General features: G+C 41.7%; 4 protein-coding genes across 4 annotated transcripts; 1 reads left to right on the top strand and 3 right to left on the bottom strand.

Moving 5' to 3' along the window:
- Window positions 1-1,428: 1,428 nt before the first annotated feature.
- Window positions 1,429-3,570, bottom strand: LOC135612194 (receptor kinase-like protein Xa21). Its single transcript, XM_065108145.1, has 2 exons — window positions 2,181-3,570; window positions 1,429-2,057 (listed from the first exon to the last, which is right to left on the bottom strand). The coding sequence occupies exons 1-2, from the start codon at window positions 3,211-3,213 to the stop codon at window positions 1,669-1,671; spliced, it is 1,422 nt and encodes a 473-aa protein (XP_064964217.1). The 5' UTR covers window positions 3,214-3,570; the 3' UTR covers window positions 1,429-1,668.
- Window positions 3,571-7,723: 4,153 nt separating this feature from the next.
- LOC135611669 (LRR receptor-like serine/threonine-protein kinase FLS2) lies at window positions 7,724-10,245 on the bottom strand. The gene is made up of 2 exons (XM_065107313.1): window positions 9,939-10,245; window positions 7,724-9,874 (listed from the first exon to the last, which is right to left on the bottom strand). Exons 1-2 carry the CDS (start codon window positions 10,228-10,230, stop codon window positions 8,820-8,822), a joined length of 1,347 nt encoding a protein of 448 aa, XP_064963385.1. The 5' UTR covers window positions 10,231-10,245; the 3' UTR covers window positions 7,724-8,819.
- Window positions 10,246-13,065: 2,820 nt separating this feature from the next.
- On the top strand, window positions 13,066-17,015 carry LOC135612193 (receptor kinase-like protein Xa21). Its single transcript, XM_065108144.1, has 2 exons — window positions 13,066-16,330; window positions 16,423-17,015. The coding sequence occupies exons 1-2, from the start codon at window positions 13,204-13,206 to the stop codon at window positions 16,812-16,814; spliced, it is 3,519 nt and encodes a 1,172-aa protein (XP_064964216.1). The 5' UTR covers window positions 13,066-13,203; the 3' UTR covers window positions 16,815-17,015.
- Window positions 17,016-17,275: 260 nt separating this feature from the next.
- LOC103984086 (histone deacetylase 1) lies at window positions 17,276-24,161 on the bottom strand. Its single transcript, XM_009401507.3, has 7 exons — window positions 23,472-24,161; window positions 22,047-22,487; window positions 21,234-21,464; window positions 19,121-19,212; window positions 18,974-19,046; window positions 17,746-17,817; window positions 17,276-17,640 (listed from the first exon to the last, which is right to left on the bottom strand). Exons 1-7 carry the CDS (start codon window positions 24,000-24,002, stop codon window positions 17,527-17,529), a joined length of 1,554 nt encoding a protein of 517 aa, XP_009399782.2. The 5' UTR covers window positions 24,003-24,161; the 3' UTR covers window positions 17,276-17,526.
- Window positions 24,162-24,250: the final 89 nt, after the last annotated feature.

Below are 24,250 nucleotides of genomic sequence, written 5' to 3'. Positions count from 1 at the left end.
TGAATTCTATAAAGGCGTCAGAGTGGACTTTAAAAGATTATCTTTTTTTTTGTTCTTTTTCAAGGACATCGCTGTGGGACAGTTAAGGCCATACATATGTAGTTTAGATTAAAGATTTTAGAACTATTACATTATGTAATGTCATATACAAATTACTCACCAAAGTTATTGCAAATCAAATCAAGTAACATATCAATAATCTCATTATTCAGGAATAATTTAACATTATTAAAGATAAAAATATTCATGATAATATTTTCATTGCTTTCGAAATAGTGCACTCTATACATTCTCCTAAAAGCTTGATCTCGAAAAAAATTTTGACTTCATTTCTTGAGAAGTTATCAGTCACATTCTTGGATCTATGAACTATTTTCATAAATTCATTCATTCGATTTATGCTATAGAATAAAAGAAACAAATGACCAAAGTGATCGACGACAGTATTCTTGTAAGCAAATGACCAAGATGTGTAGGGGTGAATGAGATGAGGACCTTCAATGTTGTCTCCGATTTAATGTATAATTCTTAATAAAATGTTATTCTTAACAAAGTCAAATAATACAATTTGCCAGAGTCCCAATGAAACATTTGATTCTACCCGGGGCATTCTTAAAGTGTTAGATAAGATTTTAAGAACTCTCAGGTAAAATTTGACTTTTATTTAAAGTTAGAGTGGTTCATTTATGGCTCTTGATCAACTTACAGGAACGAGATTCGTTCTTAAGATCATGGTATACAGTACTGAATGGTACCATCCGATATAGGTGGTACGTATCGGTTCGAAGGTATATCGGTACGCGGACCGTCCGGTATCGGACGGAACGTGCTACAGTGCTATAGTATTACATTATAGCAACGCTAAAATGCTACAATAAAAAAGAAAATATATAAAATCGTTCGATACGTCCTAGTGTACCGCTCGGTACACCGGTTTCGTATCGAGCCATGAAGCATCGATACGATACGATATTGCATACCTTACTTAAGACCGTAATAAATGCTCCTATGTGGTTGAGGAGAGAACCATGTCAAGCTTCGAAATCTATTATGATTGGAGCGTTAGGTTTATGGGAAGGCATCAAAATTATAGCTAGGTTTTTGGATCAAATCATATTTTCTTAGACTTTTAAATTTTACCAAGAGATTATCTCCCATTCCATTCCAGATATTTGAGATTTATATTTTATAATTTTTTTGATAATGGTAAAATAGTAAATTTAACTCACTTTTCGATCTCTTAAAAGTATAGGCCACTCGTTAGCCAGATGACTTGATTGGATAAGGTCAATTATGGAGCTATTGACCAGTTTATTTGACTTTCCACAATGATAGGTGAAGCTTCATTTTCATGAAATGTAGTCTGCAATGCAATGGGAGTTGAACAAAACATTATTATTATATTATGTTAGGCTCATACTGGTGTTGTCAATAAACTATAATTTAGTTGTCAAACTAGGCTGCCGGTGAATCGACAACACATACAACAATGGTGGCCTTCTTCTACAGAGTTGTGACGTTGACCATAGGTCACTAAAATTGACTTCGATCATCAAGACAAAATCTATTAAAGATTTGAAAATAAAAAAAAAGACTTAATTTTCTAATCTGAATTGTCTGATAAATGCAAAATAGTAGATGATCTCATCGGCACTCCGTCCAAATCTGTCACAGTAGAGGCAGTCCCAGAAACGCATCCCTGATGTCGTGCAATTCCCTTACGACCGCTTCCATATGCATTCGCTGTTTAGGTGCTTCCTTGGAACATAAAACGCCGACTGTAAGCACCGAAGCAACGCATTCTACCGCTCTCGTGCTTAATCCATTTGCCATTGGATTTGCGTGACGTGCTTCCCCATCTCCCCCTTGCAATGACAAGTAGGGATCGATGATGTCAACTACGCGTTTGGAAAGTGCCACCTCAACGTATCGACCAAGGTTCAGACCTTCCTTGAAGCCATCGTCCGTAGGTCGCTTCCCGGTGAACATCTCTAGCAGGAGTGTTCCGTAACTGTACACGTCCCCTTCCGTAGAGACCTTATTGCCCATCCCATACTCTGCAATGCATGCAGAACGAATCACAACTTACTTCATTCATGCCAACTTCTTCTCTGATAGTGAGCAAATCTAAGAGCATATAGATCAACAAAATGAGAAGCATCATTGAAATCTAAACACACCTGGAGCAGCATAACCGACCGACCCTCTCAACGTCACCGAGTTGGTCGATGACTTGCCGGCAACTTTGTTCAGGAGCCTCGCTAATCCAAAGTCACCCAAACGGGCAACCATGTCATGATCCAGAAGAACATTGCTCGGTTTAACATCACAGTGAACAATCGGGGTGCGGCCATGGTGATGAAGGTAGCCCAACGCGGAAGCCACATCGATCGATATGTTCAGTCGTTGCATAAGGCTTAGCCTTCTCGATGAACCCTGTTCGTCTCTTTCGGGAGGATGAAGCCACTCGTCCAGGCTTCCATTCGGTAAGAACTCAAACACTAGAGCTTTGAAGTCGTTCCCTCCGAAATCAACACCCGAGCATGATGTTAGTGCCTTGACGAGATTCCGATGCCTGGTGTTTCTCAAAGCTTCACATTCAGCTACGAAGCTTCTTGAAGCTCCTCTTTGCTGCAGGTTGAGTACCTTCACCGCCACATCCTTGTGGTCTTCCCAATCCACGACGCCTCTGTACACAGATCCGAAGCTTCCCGTGCCAATAAGGTTAGCAGGCGAAAACCCATCGGTTGCTTTGGTTAGCTCAGCAAAAGTGACCTTCCGGTGTTGATCTTTGCTGCGAGCGGCGACGGAGTCGTGTGTCCTCGACTTGCATGGCCAGTAACGAGCAGCAAAACAGGAAATCAGAAAGATGACACAACAGATTCCTCCGGCAACAGAGATGATCGCAATCAACTTCACAGACGAAGTCTTCTTCCTTGAGGAGCATGAGGGCAATCCAAGTTGGGGAACACCCCCACAAAGATTGATGTTTCCCGACACTGAGAAAGCACTCACGTTTCCGAAAATCCCATCCGTTGGCACTTCACCGTCCAGATTGTTGTAGGAGAGATTAAGGTAAGTCATGCTCCGAGAGCTCCCGACAAAATCTGGTATACGTCCCCATAAATCGTTGCTTGAAATGTCCAGCACTCGAAGCCCTTTTAACTGCCCAAATGACGATGGAATGTGCCCATGGAAAAAGTTCCCTTGCATGTGAAGGTACTGCAGGACTTCACATCGAGCAATGGTGCCTGGAATTTCACCCGACAATCTATTGCTGGAGACATCCACAATTTGGATGTTCCTCAGGTTCCCAATTTCCGGCGGCAGTGATCCTGTCAATGAATTGTGTGAAATATCGAAGAGTTTGGTGAGACTGAGGATGTAAAAGATCTCTTTTGGCACCCCACCGCTTAACTTGTTGAATGCCAAGTTCAAGGTATCCAATGGGCACTTTCCAAGACTCGGAGGTATGGATCCACGCAGTTCATTGGAGGACAGAAGAAGAGAGGTCAATTGACTGAGGTTTCCGAGGGTGGCAGGGATTCCTCCCGCCAAGTAATTCTCGCTCAAATCTATCTATATTAACCTCCGAAGGCTTCCGAGTGCTGCGGGAATGGTGGCGTCAACAAGGTTGGAGGACATGGTAATCACGGTCAAATTACTGAGATTTCCGATCTCTGTTGGAATGGATCCAGCTATTTGGTTGTCGTGGATTTTTAACCATTGCAGGGTTTTGGACAGATTGGCTACGGATTTTGGCAACACGCCGGACAGATGATTGATTGATAGATCCAATATCCTGAGGCGGGTGCAGTTGGTCAAGGCATCTAAGAAATGTTGGGCTGATGGCCCATATTCAGCCCACAGCTCACACCCCCTCTTAACCTAACCCTAATTAAGATTAGAGGGGTGTGGTGGCTGCGTTTTAGAGACAGATTAAAGCTATTAAAAGACAGCAACGAGGCAGATCTTCGTAGCGACGAGATTCCAAAGAGAAGAAGGAGAACAAGGCAGAAGAGGAAGAGAAAGAAAGGGAAGAAGACAAGGACAACGCAGAGAGACTGTTCACAATCATCTAGCAGTGTTCTCATCTCAGGTTAGATCAAATCTACAGTAGGCTCTTGCTGTGATTACTTGGGAGGTTTTAGATATTGTGGGCAGTAACGTGATCCTTGTATCCCAGTTATTCTCTTGTGGTTGTTGCTTGGGTTTTGGGCAAGAGATTGAGATTTGTATATTCATTATTCTCATAGTGGATTATCTCTAGTTTGCCCCGTGGTTTTTACCCTTCACATTGAAGGGGTTTTCCACGTATATCTTGGTGTTCTGTTTGATTGTGTTTCCATTTTATTCCGCTGCGTATTTTGGTCTTCTAGTATTTGTTCCTATACAAAGGTTATTCCTGTTTATATCCCCATCAACTGGTATCAGAGCGGGGTTTTGGTGATTTAATTTTTGTATTTGAACATGGAGGCCAGTAATATTTCTCGCATGATTAGTTTGAATGGAAATAATTGGATGATATGGAAACCAAGAATGGAAGATCTCTTGTATTGCAAAGATTTGTATGGACCTTTGCAAGGGGATAGTGCAAAACCTACAACTATGATAAATGATGAGTGGAAGAGGTTAGATCGAAAAACAATTGGATTTATTAGACAGTGGCTTGATGATAGTGTATTTCACCATGTTTCTACTGAAATTTCTGCATATTCTCTTTGGAAAAAATTGAAAAGTCTCTATGAAAGAAAAACAACTGGCAACAAAGCTTTTTTGATCAGAAAACTTGTGAACCTAAAATATAGAGAGGGTGCTTCTATTGCTGAGCATTTGAATAAAATGCAGAGTATTACTAACCAGTTATCCTCTATGAGAATGTCTCTTGATGATGAGTTGCAGGCATTGTTACTTCTCAGTTCATTACTAGAAAGTTGGGAGACACTGGTGGTTTCCCTTAGTAATTCTGCGCCAGATGGTATTGTCACTATGAGTCAAGTAACAAGCAGTTTGTTGAATGAGGAGTTGAGAAGAAAGAGTTCGGCAACATCTCAGAATGATTCACAGGCACTTATCTCAGAGAACAGAGGAAGGTCAAAGTCTAGAAGCAGTTCACGTATGGGTAGGAGCAAGTCAAGATCAAGAAAAGATATTGTTTGCTATAACTGTGGTGAGAAAGGACATTACAAGAACCAATGTAAGCAACCTAAGAAGAACAAGAAAAAGGGAAAAGAAGTGGAGTCTACAGAGTCAAATGATAATACTACAGCTACAGTGTAGGGTGGTGATTATTTGATTTTGTCTCCTTCTGATGATATTTTTTCTTGTGTGTGTCAGGATCTTGAGTGGGTGATTGACACAGGTGCTTCTTATCATGCTACACCACGGAGGGAGTTTTTTGCTACATACAGGTCTGGAAACTTTGGTGTTGTTAAGATGGGCAACTATGGCACAGCAGACATCATTGGCATGGGTGATATCCATTTAAAGACCAACCTTGGCTGTAAGTTGGTACTCAAGGATGTGAGGCATGTGGTTGACTTGAGGCTAAATTTAATTTCAGTTGGAAGACTAGATGATGAAGAGTATGAAAGCAGATTTCACAGAGGGCAATGGAAGCTCAGTAAGGGTTCTCTTGTTATAGCTAATGGAAAGAAATGTCATACTTTGTACAGGTTGCAGGCTAAAGCTTATGGTGAGCAGTTAAATGCTACAGAGAAAGACTTCAGTATGGAGTTGTGGCATAGGCGATTGGGACACATGAGCGAGAAGGGGCTGCAAGCTCTTTCCAAGAGAGAGGTATTACCAGATCTCAGAGGTATACATCTGAACCCTTATATTGATTGTTTGGCTGGTAAACAACATAGAGTTTCATTTGCTAGTGCTGCTTTGTCTAGAAAAATGCATGCCTTAGACCGTGTTTATACAGATGTATGTGGTCCTTTGAGGACAAAAACTCCTGGTGGATCTGTTGATGTTCTTGATATAAGTGGTGCACTTTATTTTGTCACTTTTATAGATGATTTTTTCCAGGAAAGTTTGGGCTTATGCTTTGAAGACCAAAGATCAGGTTATTAATGTCTTCAAAGAATTTCATGCCAGGGTTGAAAGGGAGACAGAAAGGAAATTGAAATGCATAAGATCAGATAATGGTGGTGAGTATATGGGATTGTTTAATGACTATTGCAGGTCGCATGGGATCCAACATGAGATGACAGTTCCTGGTACACCTCAGCATAATGCAATTGCAGAGAGGATGAACCGCACCATCATGGAAAAGATCAGATGTATGCTTTCACAGGCCAAGCTACCCAAAAGGTTTTGGGATGAGGCTTTGAGGACTGCAGTTGATGTGATCAACTTATCACCATGTACAACCCTAGATGGTGATGTTGCAGAGCATGTATGGTCAGGGAAAGATGTTTCCTACAGGCATTTGAGAGTGTTTGGTTGTCGTGCATTTGCACATGTTCCAGATAATGAGAGGTCCAAGCTAGATGGTAAGTCTAAAGAATATATTTTTCTTGGTTACTCACATGATCAGTTTGGTTACAGGCTTTGGGATCCAGAAAAGCAGAAGGTGTTCAGGAGTATAGATGTGGTCTTCTTTGAGGATCAAACCTTTGAGGATTCGAAGAAAAGGCACCAGCCAAGACTTCTGTAGAAGGATTAGCAGATTGTGACCCAGTTATTCCTCCAGTATATCAGGGTGATGGGGGAGATGTGCAGGAAAATAGTGTAGAGCCTGATATTGATTTACCTGCAGGACATGTTGAGCAAGAAGAAGTAGGAAAGCAAGTTCCCGCAGAACCTCAATTGAGAAGATCTTCTAGACAACGTCAACCTTCCAGAAGATACTCTATAGATGAGTATGTGATGCTTACTGATGCAGGTGAACCAGAGAGTTACCAGGAAGTAGTTGAGAGTGAGCAGAAAGAGAAGTGGTTAATTGCTATGCAGGAAGAGATGGATGCTCTTCAGAAGAACCACACTTATGATTTGGTGCTGCTACCAAATGGAATGAAGGCCTTGAAGAACAAGTGGGTTTTTAGGTTGAAGACTCAAGAATATTGTTCTCAACCAAAGTACAAAGCTAGATTGGTTGTGAAAGGCTTTGGTCAAAAGAAAGGTATTGACTTTGAAGAGATATTTTCTCCTGTTGTTAAAATGTCTTCTATTCGTGTTGCTCTTGGTATTGCTGCTAGCCAGGACTTGGAGGTTGAGCAGTTAGATGTAAAGACAGCTTTCCTTCATGGTGATTTGGAGGAGGAAATTTATATGGAGCAACCAGAAGGCTTCAAAGTCAAAGGTAAAGATAATTTTGTCTGCAAGTTGAAGAAGAGCTTGTATGGGCTAAAGCAAGCTCCAAGACAGTGGTACAGAAAGTTTGATTCATTTATGACAGAAAATGGATACAAAAGAACGGCTTCAGATCATTGTGTGTACATCAAATGGTTTGGTCACTTCAAGTTGTGCTCAGAACAGAGTCCGTCAAGTGATGAGGAGAAGGAGAAAATGCAAAAGGTTCCTTATGCTTCAGCAGTTGGAAGTTTAATGTATGCAATGGTATGTACGAGGCCGGACATCGCATATGCAGTGGGTGTTACTAGCAGATTTCTTGCAAATCCAGGCAAAGAGCACTGGGCAGCAGTGAAGTGGATTTTTAGATATCTCAGAGGGAGCTTTAAGGTTTGTTTAAGCTTTGGAGGTGGAGCACCTGCGTTAACAGGTTACACAGATGCAGATATGGCAAGAGATATAGATACGAGGAAGTCTACTTCAGGTTATGTACTTACTTTTGCAGGGGGAGCTGTGTCATGGCAATCCAGGTTACAAAGGTGTATTGCTCTCTCCACCACAGAAGCAGAATATATTGCTGCTACAGAGGTATGCAAAGAAATGTTATGGATGAAAGAATTCTTACAAGAATTGGGGCTGAAATAGGAAAATTATGTGATGCATTGTGACAGCCAGAGTGCCATCCATTTGTGTAAGAACCCAATGTTTCATTCCAAGTCAAAGCATATAGATGTCAGATACCACTAGATTCGAAATGTATTTGAAGAGAAGCAGTTGCAGCTTCAGAAAATTCATACAGATGACAACGGAGCAGACATGTTGACGAAGACCTTAACAAAAGAAAGACAGGAGATATGCCGACAGTTGGTCGGTATGGCTTCACATTGAGGAGTCATGGGACAGCCTCCCTTATGGGCTGAAGGGGGAGGTTGTTGGGCTGATGGCCCATATTCAGCCCATGTGGGCTTTATCAGCCCACAGCTCACACCCCCTCTTAACCTAACCCTAATTAAGATTAGGGGGGTGTGGTGGCTGCGTTTTAGAGGCAGATTAAAGCTATAAAAAGGCAGCAACGAGACAGATCTTTGTAGCGACGAGATTCCAAAGAGAAGAAGGAGAACAAGGCAGAAGAGGAAGAGAAAGAAAGGGAAGAAGACAAGGACAACGCAGAGATACTGTTCACAATCATCTAGCAGTGTTCTCATCTCAGGTTAGATCAAATCTACAGTAGGCTCTTGCTGTGATTACTTGGGAGGTTTTAGATATTGTGGGCAGTAACGTGATCCTTGTATCTCAGTTATTCTCTTGTGGTTGTTGCTTGGGTTTTGGGCAAAAGATTGAGATTTATATATTCATTATTCTCATAGTGGATTATCTCTAGTTTGCCCCGTGGTTTTTACCCTTCACATTGAAGGGGTTTTCCACGTATATCTTGGTGTTCTGTTTGATTGTGTTTCCATTTTATTCCGCTGCGTATTTTGGTCTTCTAGTATTTATTCCTATACAAAGGTTATTCTTGTTTATATCTCCATCAAGAAACTCCACTCAGCAGCATTCTTCGCTTCCAGGTGATTGTGACGGAGAAGCAACGCGTCCAAGTTCCGCAAAGACCACAGAGTATTGGGAATGGTGCCAACCAGGTTGTTGTTCTGTAAAAACACGGCAGATACCTTCTCCAGCTTCCCAATCTCGGGTGGGATGGTGCCGGTGAATTCGTTAGAACTCAGTAAAAGTCTATCCAACCCGACAAGATTGCCTATGTCGGATGGGATGGCTCCCGTGAGACGATTATTCCACAGCAGAAGCCCGCGAAGAGAGGTGAGGTTCCATATCTCAGCAGGGATGGCTCCTGCAAGAAGATTATTGGACAGATCAAGTTGGGTAAGAGAGGAGAGGTTTCCTATCGCAGCAGGAATAGGTCCATCGAGATGGTTGAAACGCATGTGAAGTCCTGTTAAGCTTGCAAGCTTCCCGATCTCTGGAGGAATGCTTCCCTCGAGGAGATTGTCCCAGATGGAGACCGTCTCTAGCTTCGGTAGAGAGCCGATATCGCTGGGGATGTTTCCTTCGAGCGTGTTCCGGCCCAAATCAATAACTCGTAGATACAAACAGTTGCTGAGATTGCGTGGGATTGTCCCGTTGAGATTGTTATGACTCAGGCTGAAGATTCGGAGTTCGGAACAATTCTGGAGCAGAGAAGTGGGAATCATCCCACCCAGATGATTGTAACTTAGATTGAGAGACCGAAGCCGGGATAGAAAGCCGAGCTCCTGCGGAATGGAACCCTCGAGGCTGTTGTTGCCGAGGCGGAGTCTCCTGAGGAAGGTGAGGTTAGCAAGGGACGGAGATAATTTACCCTTCAACCGGAGGGACTCCAACACCAGAGCTGTGACCCTCGGTTCACCGTCATGATTACGGCAGTTCACCCCTCGCCACCGGCAGAAATGGAGGGAGCTGTTCCCCCAGGAGACCAGTGCTCCGGATGGGTCAGAGACGAGAGTCTTGAAGGAGAGGAGAGCGAGGCGATCTGTATCGAATTCAGCGGTAGGAGTTCCGAACTGGGAAGCTGATAGGCCTGCGGAAGACAAGATTACGAGGAGGAAAAGGAAGAAGGATGTCGGCGGCGGACGTGCACGTACAAATACGAAGAAGCGCCCTCGTTTTCGTTCCATGAAAGCACTCCTGTGACTCCCGAGATCTGTGAGCATTCTTCCGTGTTCCAGTCGTAGTATCTTGAAATGTCGTGAGTTGCTTGGAGCTATCTATCTTGCCTTTGGAAGATGTCGGCGGTATAAGCTCGAAGGCTAAGTTGACATTAGAGCTGAGTTTTCTATAGGCCTCATGTACATTATATATGACAAGTGCGCACCAGCTTATGTGATGCTGCTGTAAGGTGGAAACATTCCTCGATCTTCTTCTTGTTTTGTTCATTTAAATTCATTCTATCAAGTAATGGAGGAAGCAACTAAAACTTCAGATTAAAGCTAAACGAATCTATAGATTCTCCTAATCGTTTAGAACAAAAATTGCATTGAACTAACTACGTGAGTTCCATGACTTCACTGAAGCCGATAATTCACCTTTAGATTTCAACCTGTAAGGAACTGATGAGTCCCGTGCACCGACGAATGCTTGCCACTGCAAAACGATAGGATGCGAGCGAGCATCAGAATTTTCATTAATCATGCTTAAATATGATTATTGAGCCGCCACATTCCAAGAAGCAGTCATATATTTACAGGAGATCCATTAATTAGAGCGAAATAGTCTCGAGGAAATAGAAATTGGACGTGTCATATTGAAAAAGATCTCATTGCTGTGTCAGTCCGCAATTCTAAGCCATGTTAATCCGTGTTGATGGTGGCGCTGAGTCAAGACAACCCATAAATAATATCCCGGTGCTGCAAGTTGGAGTGTCGTTTTGTCAAGACATGATCACGGCGAAGCTGTAAAGAAAATACCAAACCGAAAGCATTTGTTTAGAAGACAAAATGAGTCACGGCTCACACTTAATTGTATTGGTGACTACATCCACATTATATTAAGAGGCTCAGAATCATATTTAACCCCATGATATAGATAATAACATGTATTTACTTATCAAACAATTGTCATATTATTAATTACTTTCATATAAAATTAAGAGTTTTAACAAATCTTTTTTACATATCATTTTTAAAACTAATAATATTTATATATTTGTATAAATATATCAAGTCTCTAAACTTTTTAGATTACATAGATCGATATCCTTAATACGAGCAATAGTAAATAAAATTTTCTGTTGCAGCAAGAAGTCCAGTGAGATGGTTAACACTCAGTAAAGTCTTGTTAACCTTAGTAAGCTTCCCGATCTCTGGAGGAATGCTTCCTGTGAATTGATTGGTCCATATGACGAGTGACTGGAGTTTTGGAAGGGAGTTGATATCATCGGGGATCTCTTCTAGCTACCGCGATGGAGTCTCCTGAGGAAGGTGAGGTTAGTCAGGGACGGAGATAGTTTACCCTTCAACTGGAGGGACTCCGACTTGAGGCCCGTGACCCTCGGTTCACCTCCGTGGTTACGACACGTCACCCCTCGCCATCGACAGAAATGGAAGGAGACGTTGTTCCAGTAGGCCAACGCTCCGGAGCGGTGAGGATGGAAGAGCAAGCAAACAATACAATTAAAAGAATCTTTTTGATAAAAAAATCGATATAGTACTTAAAACAAATGGAGATATAAAATATTTATAAAATATTTTGAAAGTATATTTTTCTTATCTTACTTCATGAACTATGGTCATATTTATAGGATCTAACGATAACTATCTCACTCCATGTCACTCATGATTGAGTTAGGTATACAAATTTCGCTATAATTTTTATATCATAAGTCACTTCTTAACACATGCCTATAACTACTTAAAACATAATAACTACTACGAAGGAACAAGTGAGAGACAATCCTTTTTATATCATAAGTCACTTCTTAACACATGCCTATAACTACTTAAAACATAATAACTACCACGAAGGAACAAGTGAGAGACAATCCGTCATCGATTCAGAGAGTTCCAAACTCCCGTACTCGGCTACAACGTGGAAATGATTCCCAAAAAATTCGGACAATTTTTCTTAACGTAGTTTGTCGAGAAGAAAAAATTAGATTAGAAGTCTAATTCAAAGTACTGTTATGACAATAAGGGCTTTATTAAAGCCTAGACCGACATTTTATAAAGGCTCCTGAGAGACTTAATTACCTCTTTTATCTCTTTCCCGGACAGGTAAGAAGATCACTTTCATTTCAAAACAATCTAATGCTATTCAGATCGAGAATTTTAGAATTTTAGACTTAATTATTCTGAATAAAATCAAGTCTCGTATCATTCACATTATCAATCAAGAATAATCTACCTTAATTAACATGATAATATATATATACATTTTTTTTCTCGGAAATGGTGCAACTCATGTGTCTATCCAAAAAAAAAAATAGAACTGTTTATATTCTCCTAATGCTTGACATTAAAAAAAAAGATTTTTATGAGGTTATCACTAGTGCCTTTGAATCTATGAACTTTCTTTCTAAATTCATTGATTGAATTTATGCTTATATCTCTGATTCCATCTCATCCACAGAGTCTTGGCAAAAGAACAATTCTCAGTGTTGAACAAAACATTATCATCATTGTATTGTCATCTTAGGATTCTCAGTAAACTATGATGTCGGCTGTCGGAAGAAAAATCAAACTAGGCTGCTGATGAATCGATGACACATTCAATGACGATCTTTTTCCGCAGCGTTGTGACTTTGACCATGGTTTACTAAAATTGACTCGATCAACGAGGCAACATCCATTCTTAACTAACCTGAAAGCAATTGCCCCGAAACCCTGAGCACGCACGTACCAGTATCAGTGTTTATGCTCGGTGATTCATCTTACCTCTCAAACGTCGTTCCTGGTTTGATATTTTCTTCGCCGCAAACTACACCATCAATCGAATGATACCAGTCTCCCTGTTGGAACATCCAGCCCCTCAACTTGAACAGTGGTTCAGGTCTCACTGTCACTGTTTAATGCTTTGGAGAAAAAAGAGATTGTTTCTTGTCAAGCTTTTTGCCTTCACCATACGATCGATCGAGAGCTTAGTGATGATCGTCTTTCTTCTCCTCCAACTTTAATGCGCCTGTAGCAAGCGTGGGATTATCTCAGTCTGCTAATTAAACTGGACGAGCGGGTTGTTCCATGTCATTATGAGAGGTCGCAAACCGGTGATGGAAAATTTCTTGTGCTCTCGTGTTCTCTTATCTTTAATGGGCAGTAGTGGTGATCAGTATAGAGAGTGCGGAATGTAGAGCGATCTCCCAAGTCAGAAGAACACTTGCGCGGAGAGAACAGGGCATAAGTGTTTCATGTTTGCATGGGTCCTTTGGCCATCTCCGTCATGCTTTTGCATCTCATGTTCCTCTCTTCTGTAGGCTTATCTGCAGCATCCCAAATGGAGACTCCCACCGCTGAATCCACCAACGCCGATCGCCTCTCCCTCCACTCCTTCAAGACCCTCCTCTCCGACCCATCCGGAGCGTTGGCCTCCTGGGACAACGCCTCCGTCCATTTCTGCCTGTGGCGAGGGGTGACGTGCCGCACCCACGGAGGTGAACCGAGGGTCACGGGCCTCAAGTTGGAGTCCCTCCAGTTGGAGGGTAAACTATCTCCGTCCCTGGCTAACCTCACCTTCCTCAGGAGACTCCTCCTCGGTAACAACAGCCTTGAGGGTTCCATCCCGCAGGAGCTCGGCTTTCTATCCCACCTTCGGACTCTCAATCTTAGCAACAATCAACTGGGTGGGATGATTCCCACTTCTCCGTTCCTGCAGAATTGTTCAAGACTGCGAAACTTCAGCCTGAGTCATAACAACTTGGTTGGGACCATCCCACGCAATCTCAGCAACTGTTTGGAACTCCGACTCATTGGTTTGGATAACAACAAGCTCGAAGGAGAGATCCCCGGTGATATTGGCTCCCTTCCAAAACTCCAGACACTCTTCGTCTCGCGCAATCAACTCACAGGAAGCATTCCTCCGGAGATCGGGAAGCTTGCAAGCTTAACAGGACTTCACATGGGTTTCAACAGCCTTGAGGGTTCCATCCCGCAGGAGCTCGGCTTTCTATCCCACCTTCGGACTCTCGATCTTAGCAACAATCAACTGGGTGGGATGATTCCCACTTCTCTGTTCCAGAACTGTTCAAGACTTCAAATCTTCAACCTGAGTCATAACAACATGAGTGGCACAATCCCACGCAATCTCAGCAACTGTTTGGAACTCCGACTCATTGGTTTGGATAACAACAAGCTCGAAGGAGAGATCCCCGGTGATATTGGCTCCCTTACGAAGCTAAAGGCGATCGTCATCTGGACCAATCGCCTCACCGGAAGCATTCCTCCGGAGATTGGGAATCTTCGATTCCTAACAACACTTATCTTGGGCGACAACCATCTCAACGGCACTATCCCAGCTACACTAGGCAACCTCTCCTCTCTTGGCTATCTTGATCTATCAAATAATCGTCTTGCAGGAGCCATCCCTAGTGCAATATGGAACCTCACCTCTCTCAATCAACTTGTGCTGGTCGGTGATTCACTCACAGGAGTCATCCCATCCGACATCGGAAATCTAGTCCGCCTTACGTATCTTACTCTGTTTAAGAACCACCTGGTTGGCACCATTCCCCCGACTTTGGGATCGTTGAACAAATTAGAGATTTTGTTTCTCAGTGACAATAAGTTCGAAGCAAGGAATGCTGCCGGTTGGAGGTTTTTGGATGCCTTGACCAACTGCAGCCACCTTAGAATATTGGATATATCTGTCAATCAACTAGGTGGCGTGTTGCCAAAATCCATAGCCAATTTGTCTAAAACCCTTGAACTGCTACATATCCAACGCAACCAAATAGCCGGAAACATTCCTACGGAGATTGGGAATTTTATGAACTTGACCGAAATTGATACGTCCTCCAACCTCCTCCATGGTATTATTCCTACCACGCTGGGAGGCCTCCCGAGATTACAACGACTAAACTTAAGCCGAAATCAGCTTGCGAGAGAAATCCCTGCAACCATAGGCAATCTTTCGAGCTTGGTTGAACTAGACTTAAGTGGAAACAATTTCGTGGGAGAAATCCCTGCAACCCTCGGCAACCTCAGTCAATTAACCTCTCTTCTTCTGTCCTCCAATGAACTGCGTGGATCCATACCTCCGAGTCTTGGAAAGTGCCCATTGGATACCTTGAACTTGGGATTCAACAAGTTAAGCGGTGGGGTGCCAAAAGAGATATTTTACATCCTCAGTCTCACCAAACTCTTCGATATTTCACACAATTCATTGACAGGATCACTGCCGCCGGAAATTGGGAACCTGAGGAACATCGAAATTGTGGATGTCTCCAGCAATAGATTGTCCGGTGAAATTCCCAGCACCATTGCTCAATGTCAAGTCCTGCAATACCTTTACATGCAAGGGAACCTTATCCGTGGATCCATTCCTTCATTTGGGCAGCTAAAGGGGCTTCGAGTGCTGGACATTTCGAGAAATAATCTATCGGGGCATATACCAGATTTTCTTCGGAGCTTTAACATGACTTATCTTAATCTCTCCTTCAATGATTTGGACGGTGAAGTGCCAAAAGATGGGATTTTCGGAAATGCAAGTGCATTCTCAGTAGTGGGGAACAGTAAACTCTGTGGGGGTATTCCAGAACTCAGATTGCCATCATGTACTTCCCAGAAGAAATCTTCGTCCGCCAAGCTAATTGCCATCAGCTCGGTTGTCGGAGGAATCTTGTTCGTCACCTTTCTAATCTCTTTGTTGGTTGCTCGTCACCGAATACGCAAGTCAAGCAGGCTTTCTTCTGTTACATCATGCATCAGAGAGCAGCACAGGAAGGTCTCCTATGCTGAGCTGCTCGGAGCAACAAATGAATTTTCGCCTGCTAATCTGATCGGCATGGGAAGCTTCGGATCTGTGTACAGAGGTATCGTGGATTGGGAAGACCACAAGGACGTGGCGGTGAAGGTACTCAACCTGCAGCAAAGAGGGGCTTCAAGAAGCTTCTTAGCTGAATGCGAAGCTTTGAGGAACATCAGGCATCGCAATCTCGTCAAGGTACTAACATCGTGCTCAGGTGTTGATTTCCGAGGGAATGACTTCAAAGCTCTCGTGTTTGAGTTCCTACCAAATGGAAGTCTGGACAAGTGGCTTCATCCTCCTGAAAGAGATGAACAGGGCTCGATAAGAATGCTAAGCCTTCTCCAGAGACTGAATATATCGATTGATGTGGCTTCCGCGTTGGCTTATCTTCATCACCATGTCCCATCCCCTATTGTTCATTGTGATCTTAAACCGAGCAATGTTCTTCTGGATCATGACATGGTTGCACGTGTGGGAGACTTCGGACTAGCGAGAATTCTGAACAAGATCATGAGCAAGTCATCCCAGAGGTCGACGAACTCGGCCACGTTGAAAGGGTCGATCGGATATGCTGCTCCAGGTGTGTTTCTCACTTTTCGCTTGCTCTGATGCTTTATCTGTTGTTGATTTCACGTACTGATACACATTTCTCATCTTACGATTATCTTTCAGAGTATGGGATGGGCAACAAAGTTTCTATCCAGGGGGACGTGTACAGTTATGGAATTCTGCTGCTGGAGATGTTTACCGGAAGGCGACCGACCGATGATGGTTTCGAGGCTGGTCTGAATCTTCATCAATACGTTGAGATGGCTCTTCCAGATCAAATCGCCGATATAATGGACCCAAACTTGTTCTTGGGAACCGGAGAAGGAAAAGTACACCCCGCAAATCCGTCGGCAAATATGCCAAACATAAGGGCAGTAGAGTGCGTGACTTCGGTGCTTAGAGTCGGCATTTTGTGTTCCAAGGAATCACCGAAAGAACGAATGGACATGGAAGATGTCATAAGGGAGCTTCACGACATCAGGGACGCATATCTGGGATTGCCTCTGCAGGAGTAGAGCTATGACACGACAGGGTAGTGAGTTGATGTACTGTTGCTTTTACCAAGTCAAGCTAATAAGTTGTGTGGTGTGTCTGACCTGGAATTTTCACTTTCGCAAGGTTTCCTGCGTGGCTTGTGTGCTTGGAAATACCTTCCATCCTATTGTAGAGTTGTAGTATTTTCTGTTATTTTAGTGTTCTCATTCCAAATGCTTCAATACAGTTTGTATATGTGAAACTATGTTTGATGCTTTGCAAAGATTATTTTTGACACACATTCGTGGTAACTTATCCACCTTAAGGTAGCGGAGCTTAACAGGGGCAATGAGTCCTATCTCCAACAACATATCCTGATGATTAAGGTGCAGTATGTACAGTCTACTTTGCCTGTATAAGAAGATTTTTAAGCAATCATCTCACACCGGTAGATTTTCTACGCTATCAAAGACAGACGAGGAAACCGAAGGCTGCAAATAAATTATTTTCAAGGAGATCCCAATAGCAGAGGATCGTTCTATTGACTGTACAAGTAGATTCAAAGTCAAATTACACGGCAAATTGTGTTCCAATGTAGGATGGCAATAATTTAAATAAGACTTAACTTGAACTTTGCGATACCAGCTTCCAAGCAATTGCTTCCAGATTGGCTAAGAATGATACGAATCGACATATGAAATCTATCAAAGTCATTAGTCCGCACACAGAGCAAACACTACTACTAGTATGTGCTCAGGGTTTTTGGTGTGCAAATACAGGCGTTTCAGACAACTTATTTTGAGTGTCCTGCTGCTCGGCCTTCACACTCCCAGGTTCGTCTATGGCCATGGAACTAACATCTGAAGCCTAGCATGCAATAAACAGGGGGAAAATGGAGATCAATTTACATGTCCATCAGCAGTGTTATGACTTGACTGCAAACATATATCAATTAGAAAACATAGAAGCCACCTTGGGGCCTGAGACATCCTCGGCCATGGGTTCCACGACTTTGGCATGATCTCCACCAACTTTCTGAGCTTCCTGCAATATATAATAGTTGAATTATAAATAAATAAAAACATGAGAATAAAAACTGAATGAGTATCAGTAACTCCTAAAATAATTCTAGAGTATTTTCTCCAAAAAAATTCTTATCATCAAAAGAAATTGTAAAAAATATAAGAACAAAATTTCACTTAATCAAAGAAGTGCACAACAGAAGAGGACCAAAATGTAGAGGTCTTCAGTTTGAGAATCTCTTGCCTTGAAATATAAAATTAACCAAGTTCAATGCATCTTCGTTAGGTCTCATGCAAATGAGCTAATAAAGCAAAGCTCGATGCAAATCTATTAAGCCAGTGCCACTAAATACATACTGGGAGGAGAATTTGTGGAATTCTTTTTGTTATTTCATCATGTCCGACCCTCAAGATACCTAATTCCTAACCAAGCAAAGAATTTTTAACAGAAACAATTAAATAAAATAGGATGCATATTAATCTTTTTTGAGCAATTTCAAAATCTAATATGCTCAAGACTATTCAACAAAAAGAAGCATGCATGTCATCTATGTCTGTGTCATATTAAATGTCTCAAATGGACTCTGTACTGTCACTGAATGTTCAAATTGGTTCTCATATTAAATATTTGTTCGAGTAGGCCCCTGAGCATAGGACTTGTCTATACGTTACTCCCAGCACCAATGGTACTTATAGGTTTTGACATTTGCCTTATCACCAGTGTCGAAGCCCTTGATCTTCATCCTTTACCTCTCCTTCCGACATTCCTCTCTTCCTGATGTCTCCTCCTACCTCCTCCTACTGCTCATGGTGGAGGATGATAAACCCATCTATGGTTTATGCACGATATAGCAAATACCATAAGAACTCCGATCAGGATGGTTCACATTAGCACATAAATGAAGTTGGTTATCCTTTAATACTTCAAAAAAAACCTCCTAAAGCAACCAATAAAAGTGCCATAAAATTCTCAATATTCTCATGTGAAAAACTGTATGGAAAACGTAATTGGCTGTTCAGAGTTGGCTGTTCAGAGCTATATATGAGTAAAGAAGCATCGACAACAAAGGCTCTGCAGTAAAAGCAATCATGCAGGTCCAAACACACACACACACACACTATATTATAATGTACCTGTGTATGTTACAATTTACACAAAAAGAATCAGCAAACTGTACCTGATCTTTTGGTTCACATTCCATATTTTCCTTCTTGATTCTCACATTCTGGATATTATTTGAACAAGGTTTCCTGTAAACAAACATGTCTGTCAGTGAAAGGAATTAGATAGTACCATAAGGAAACAATCTGAGGAAAATAAATACCGAGAAGTCTCATCTGGATGCTTGGAACCATCCACATCCATATCAGAAGCTGGATCATGTCTTTCATCTGGGTCCTCTTGATCTTCATCTTGCTGAATATTGACATGCAATAGAAAAGTCGTAACAGTGTTGACATTCTCAAGGTTACTTTCCACATACTAAAAGTCTATATAAAAGATGTGAAATAATGCATGTATCACATCTCTTCATGCACGTAGTGAAGCTGCCCTTAACAAAGCTCGATAAATGAAAAGAAAAAATCCATATAGTCAGTCAAAATAGTTACTTGCCAACAGGGTAACAGATCACACAAGGTGCATAGGCTTGACTATGGTATTTATTCGCTACTAATGAACTCCAGGGCCATTGTTCTGGCAATCATGCATACAACGTTCCTACACTATATAGCATGTGAAGTGCTCGCTCAGGCTGTGCCTGCGATGTCCATAAACAGTATCTTGCTCATGCAAGTTCCTCGTAACAAGATAATTGTCACTATCATCCCACCTCCGGTGTCGATATGCAATGCTAGTTACATGGTCATGCTCGTGCCTGATTTTACAAGTGGCATTACATGCTTGACAAACCCATGTGCATTATATCCATGATACAACAATAGCAGCATGGTTTGGCATGATTAATACAGCCATGCAGCCATACAACCAATCTTCAATTCAAGAGACAACTTAAAGCAATCGAGAAACAATTATATAGCAATTCTCAAGAGAAAGTTTGAGGAATACCAATCCAAAAGTTTTAATAGATGTACAAGTAGAAAAAATGCAAACAATATCCAAATCAGCTGCAAGATGCAGCATGTCTCTTTGAACCTTGGTCTAAAGAATTTATCAGGACTTAGCAAGTTGCCTTTTGTGCATTAGCCATTTATATAATTTGGATTGCAGACAATCACTGCCATCGCTAGTATTATGATGGCATCATACTCCACTTCTACCACATAGGCTGCAACACTATCAGAACCAACAATCAGAAGTTCCTCAAAAGTTAAAGACTTTTATTCATAATTTATAGATGACCCCATGGACAGAAGAAACAATGTCTCTACAGCATTCATCACACGTTATATTAATAGGTTCTGTGCTGGGTTAGGTTCTGTACTAACCTTAAAACCCAGCAATCGGTTGGACCAAATTTAACTGCTATAGGGTTGACATACCATTTGGATCTATGTTGGGGATAAGAATAACACTATCGAGTAAAAAACATAGAAAAGGAACTTTGGCATAAGAAGAAATAAACAAAGCATAAAGATATCTATAAAACAATTGAGGAAGCAAAAGAAAGGAACCTATGAGCCTAGTGCACCTTGACAATAGTCATTAAGATCAATCAAGCAACTTATCATTCAAAAACAAACAATATGAGAAGTTCCCCCAAGAATGTTTGTGGAAATTTCAAGTATGAGGGAGCTATATGTACAACCTCCAAGCAAGCTTATCTTTCAAGAGTTGTACACAAGCTATTTTAAAGTTGAGACAAATGGAAATCCAACTTAAAAAATGGCCTAAACTAGATCAAAACACAATGCATTTTACATCCTATCTCAAGCTGTAAGAAGCTGTGTTGATTAATCAGTTCCTTACTTGATTTAGGTGTGGCTCTGCCAAAACAAAAAGAAAGTTGTTTTTGGCCATTTCAGGTAAATCTCAAAGGTTATGCATTCAAGTGAACTTATTTTGCATTTCATTATATAAGAATGACTTTTTCCTCACCAGAAAGAATCAAGCAATAGGATTGGCACAAAAGATCATTCTTAATTTGCCAGAACAATAGGTAAGATTACTTGTGCAAATACACAGAACTTGCTTGTTTACCTGCACACAAAGTAAATCAACATAGAAAAAGCAATTGCTCCGTTTTATTAATGCTTGTTTACTTCTTTTTGGATATTTAGCTTAAAACATTTTTCATTGCACATAAACTTGGACATGGTATGCATATTTATTATGGGTTTCAGGTAGCAATCAAATTAATGTAATAACTAGTGATGGTAGCATCACACAAGCTAGAATAAGACCTACCAGACAAATAAAACGGGTGAAGTCATTAGGATCCAAGACCAACACTGCACAGTTTCAGCAAAGAAAAATACCTCTGGGAACTCTGTATCAGGTGGCCGTTCTTGAAATTGGACACTAGGAGCATGTCGAATCTTTGAAAGATTATCTAGAAGCCTTGCTCTTATCTCATCCAATTGCTGTCGTGAATTTTTGTTCTCCATATTACTTGGTGCAACATGGAGAGTATAATCTGGACCAAAATACTCATAATATTCATGCGGAGGCATCTTGTCATCAACTTCTACTCCAAGTGCAACTCCTGTCTACTCAAGAAAGTTTACAAACAAAGTTAGATATGCAACCAACCAGGCGATGTTGCAATAGGCTTGACATAGTGCTACTAAAAAAATTACTGTTCACATTATTAAATATGTTTTAGCCAGAGGCCTTTCTTTGGTCCTTTGAAAAATTGAAGTAGGTGGCTTTCGAACAGAAAGACCTTACATTTGTTTTGCATGTTTGAAAATAGGTCCCTAGATACACGTTGTTAAGGAAGTACAAAACATAAAGCAACTACTTTGTTTAACATATGTGACAAGTTCATGCCTGACAGAGTAAAATTTAAAAAAAACATTGATATATGTTTAAAATTTTCTCATTTTAAGTACAGGGTTATGCATACAACTAATAATACTGGGAGAAACCTCAAACAAACAACATAAGTAAACATAAATATTTTAACTAATTCTATAATACATCTTAAAAGAGTTGATTGCTGGTCCAAAAAAAGGCACCCATTACATTTACTATAAAATGTTAAAACAATGATAGTATTTGATAGGAAAAAACATGAGCAAAAGTGCAAGGTGATCTACAAATTCACAGGATTAATTTTATCAAAGTACCTCATAGCACCAACAGCGAGCAACATTCCTGATAGTATATCCACCACCACCTAGCAACAATAGTGGCACATTGAAAGATCTCATATATTTCACACACTCTGCATGGCCTCTGATGGAAAGGTTAAAACAGCCCAACCTGTCCCCAGATAATGAATCAGCACCACATTGAAGTACCACAGCACCAGGCCGAAAAACTTCCATCACTTTTCCCATTATGGGTTTGAAGAGAGATTGATAACTCTCATCATCTATTCCATCATCTAAAGGAACATTCAGAGAGTAATATTTTCCTTTCCCATATCCAATGTCGCGTATGTCTCCTGTTCCAGGAAAGTAATCTCCAAACTTATGGAATGAAACTGTCATTACCCTGTCAGTTGTGTAGAAGGCTTCCTCCACCCCGTCTCCATGATGGATATCAATGTCCACATATAGCACACGCTAGAAGCACAAAGGACCAATATGCATACCATTACCATCACAGTTAACATAGTGAAATGAAAACGAAGGGCGATAGACATAGGGAAAAATGATGTCAATTACTCTAAAAATATAAATTTTCCTCCAATTAAGTCATAAAAATGAAAGTAAAGCATATACATAAACAATGTATTTGGACTTACATTTTGGTAATCATCAATGCCATCAAAATTCATGAGTTCAATAGCTCAGAAAGCTATAGCTACCGGGATGAAGGCCATCATCCCAAAATGCTGAAAGATAAATCCCTAAATAAGTTAGTCATTGTTGCTCACATCCACACAATCACAAATCTGCGGCCACTTCAGGAGAATTAGGATACTTGGATGTGAACGATATGTAGAAACAAGTAACTTTTCCATAGGCAGCCACACAGGTCTCACGAGTGGCACCAAGTACCTTCCTGTGGTTAACCCATATTATTGTAGTCTCTTCCCAAAAAACCACATTGACATTTTCACTTAGTTTTACAGAACCTAACTCGACCCTCACAAGCTCCCCCAATTTGATTGGTTTGGCATCAAGCTAATAAAGTAAACTTCTGACCACAAGAACAAGATTTCATCCAATATTCTTTTCGGTAAAAACTATCACTCCTTTATTCATGATGTAAGAAGACAAGGCAACTACGATTTTTTTCACAAAAATCTGAGCATAGACAGAACAAATTGTGACATTGGAGCTTTGAAGAATATGCAATTGAACCGTCCAAATTGGATGGGAGCGACTCAATTAACATGGAAGTAGGTGAAATAACTTTCCAAGAACTAATTTTTACTATCTTTCCGTAATATTGTTATCTTTCGGTCATACAACACAATTAATTACTTTATCGAACGAAAAGCAGAAGAAAGCAGAACCCTAGAACAAAAGAAAAGACCCTAAATTAAAGGGACGACAACCAAGACAACAAAGCTTAGGGGCAGAACGGAAGAATCGACGCACCTCATGGTACTTGAGGAGCTCGAGGATGGCGAGAACGATGTCGTTGACGTAGCAAAATCCGGAGGCCTCGCACTTCTTGGCGTGGTGGAGGCCGCCGGCCCAGTTGATGGCGATGTCGTGGCCGTGGTTGAGCTTGACGGCGCCGCCAACGGAGCCGCCGGCGTAGGCCTGGCAGAAGGGATAAAGGCCATCGAAGACGGGGCAGTCCTCGCCGACATTGAAGCGCTTGAGGGCGCGCATCTGGTCCTGCTGGGTCTCCGGGCTAATGGAACGGAGGAAGGCGACATAGTCGTCAGCGTGGAAGCGGCAGAGGTCGCGGTCGCGGGCGGGATTAGGCTTGTAGACCTGCAAGTTGCCCAGGAGGCCGTAGTGGGCGAGCAACGCATGCGTCATCCGAATCCGGTGGGGCTTCATCGGATGTCCCTGCCCGTAGTAGTAGTTCCCGATTTCCGGGTCGTAGAAGTAGCACACCTTCCGCTTCGTCGCGTCCTGGCCCACGCCTGGAAGCGAGTTCCCTCCACCAGTCTCCATGCCTAATCTTCCTCCTCCTGCTCGTCCTCCCTTCAATTTCTTTCTCCTCTTATTGGAAAGAAGAAGGAAATGGAGAGCCGAGACTCGAAAGGAACGAACGCAGGAGAGTAGGGCGAGCCGGTGATCGAACTCTGGAGAGTTCGCAAGGGCTGATCTTTTCGGTGCCATAGAAGGAAGGAGAGGAGACTAGTAAAGTCGATTGGGCCTTTGGGCTTTTTTTGGGCCGTATGGCCCTAATATGGTGTTCG

This window comes from Musa acuminata, chromosome BXJ2-5 (assembly GCF_036884655.1).
Source record: "Musa acuminata AAA Group cultivar baxijiao chromosome BXJ2-5, Cavendish_Baxijiao_AAA, whole genome shotgun sequence".
NCBI classification, from domain to species: Eukaryota; Viridiplantae; Streptophyta; class Magnoliopsida; order Zingiberales; family Musaceae; genus Musa; species Musa acuminata.
Note: the sequence above shows the minus strand (reverse complement) of the source record. Positions and strands in the feature narration are given on the sequence as shown.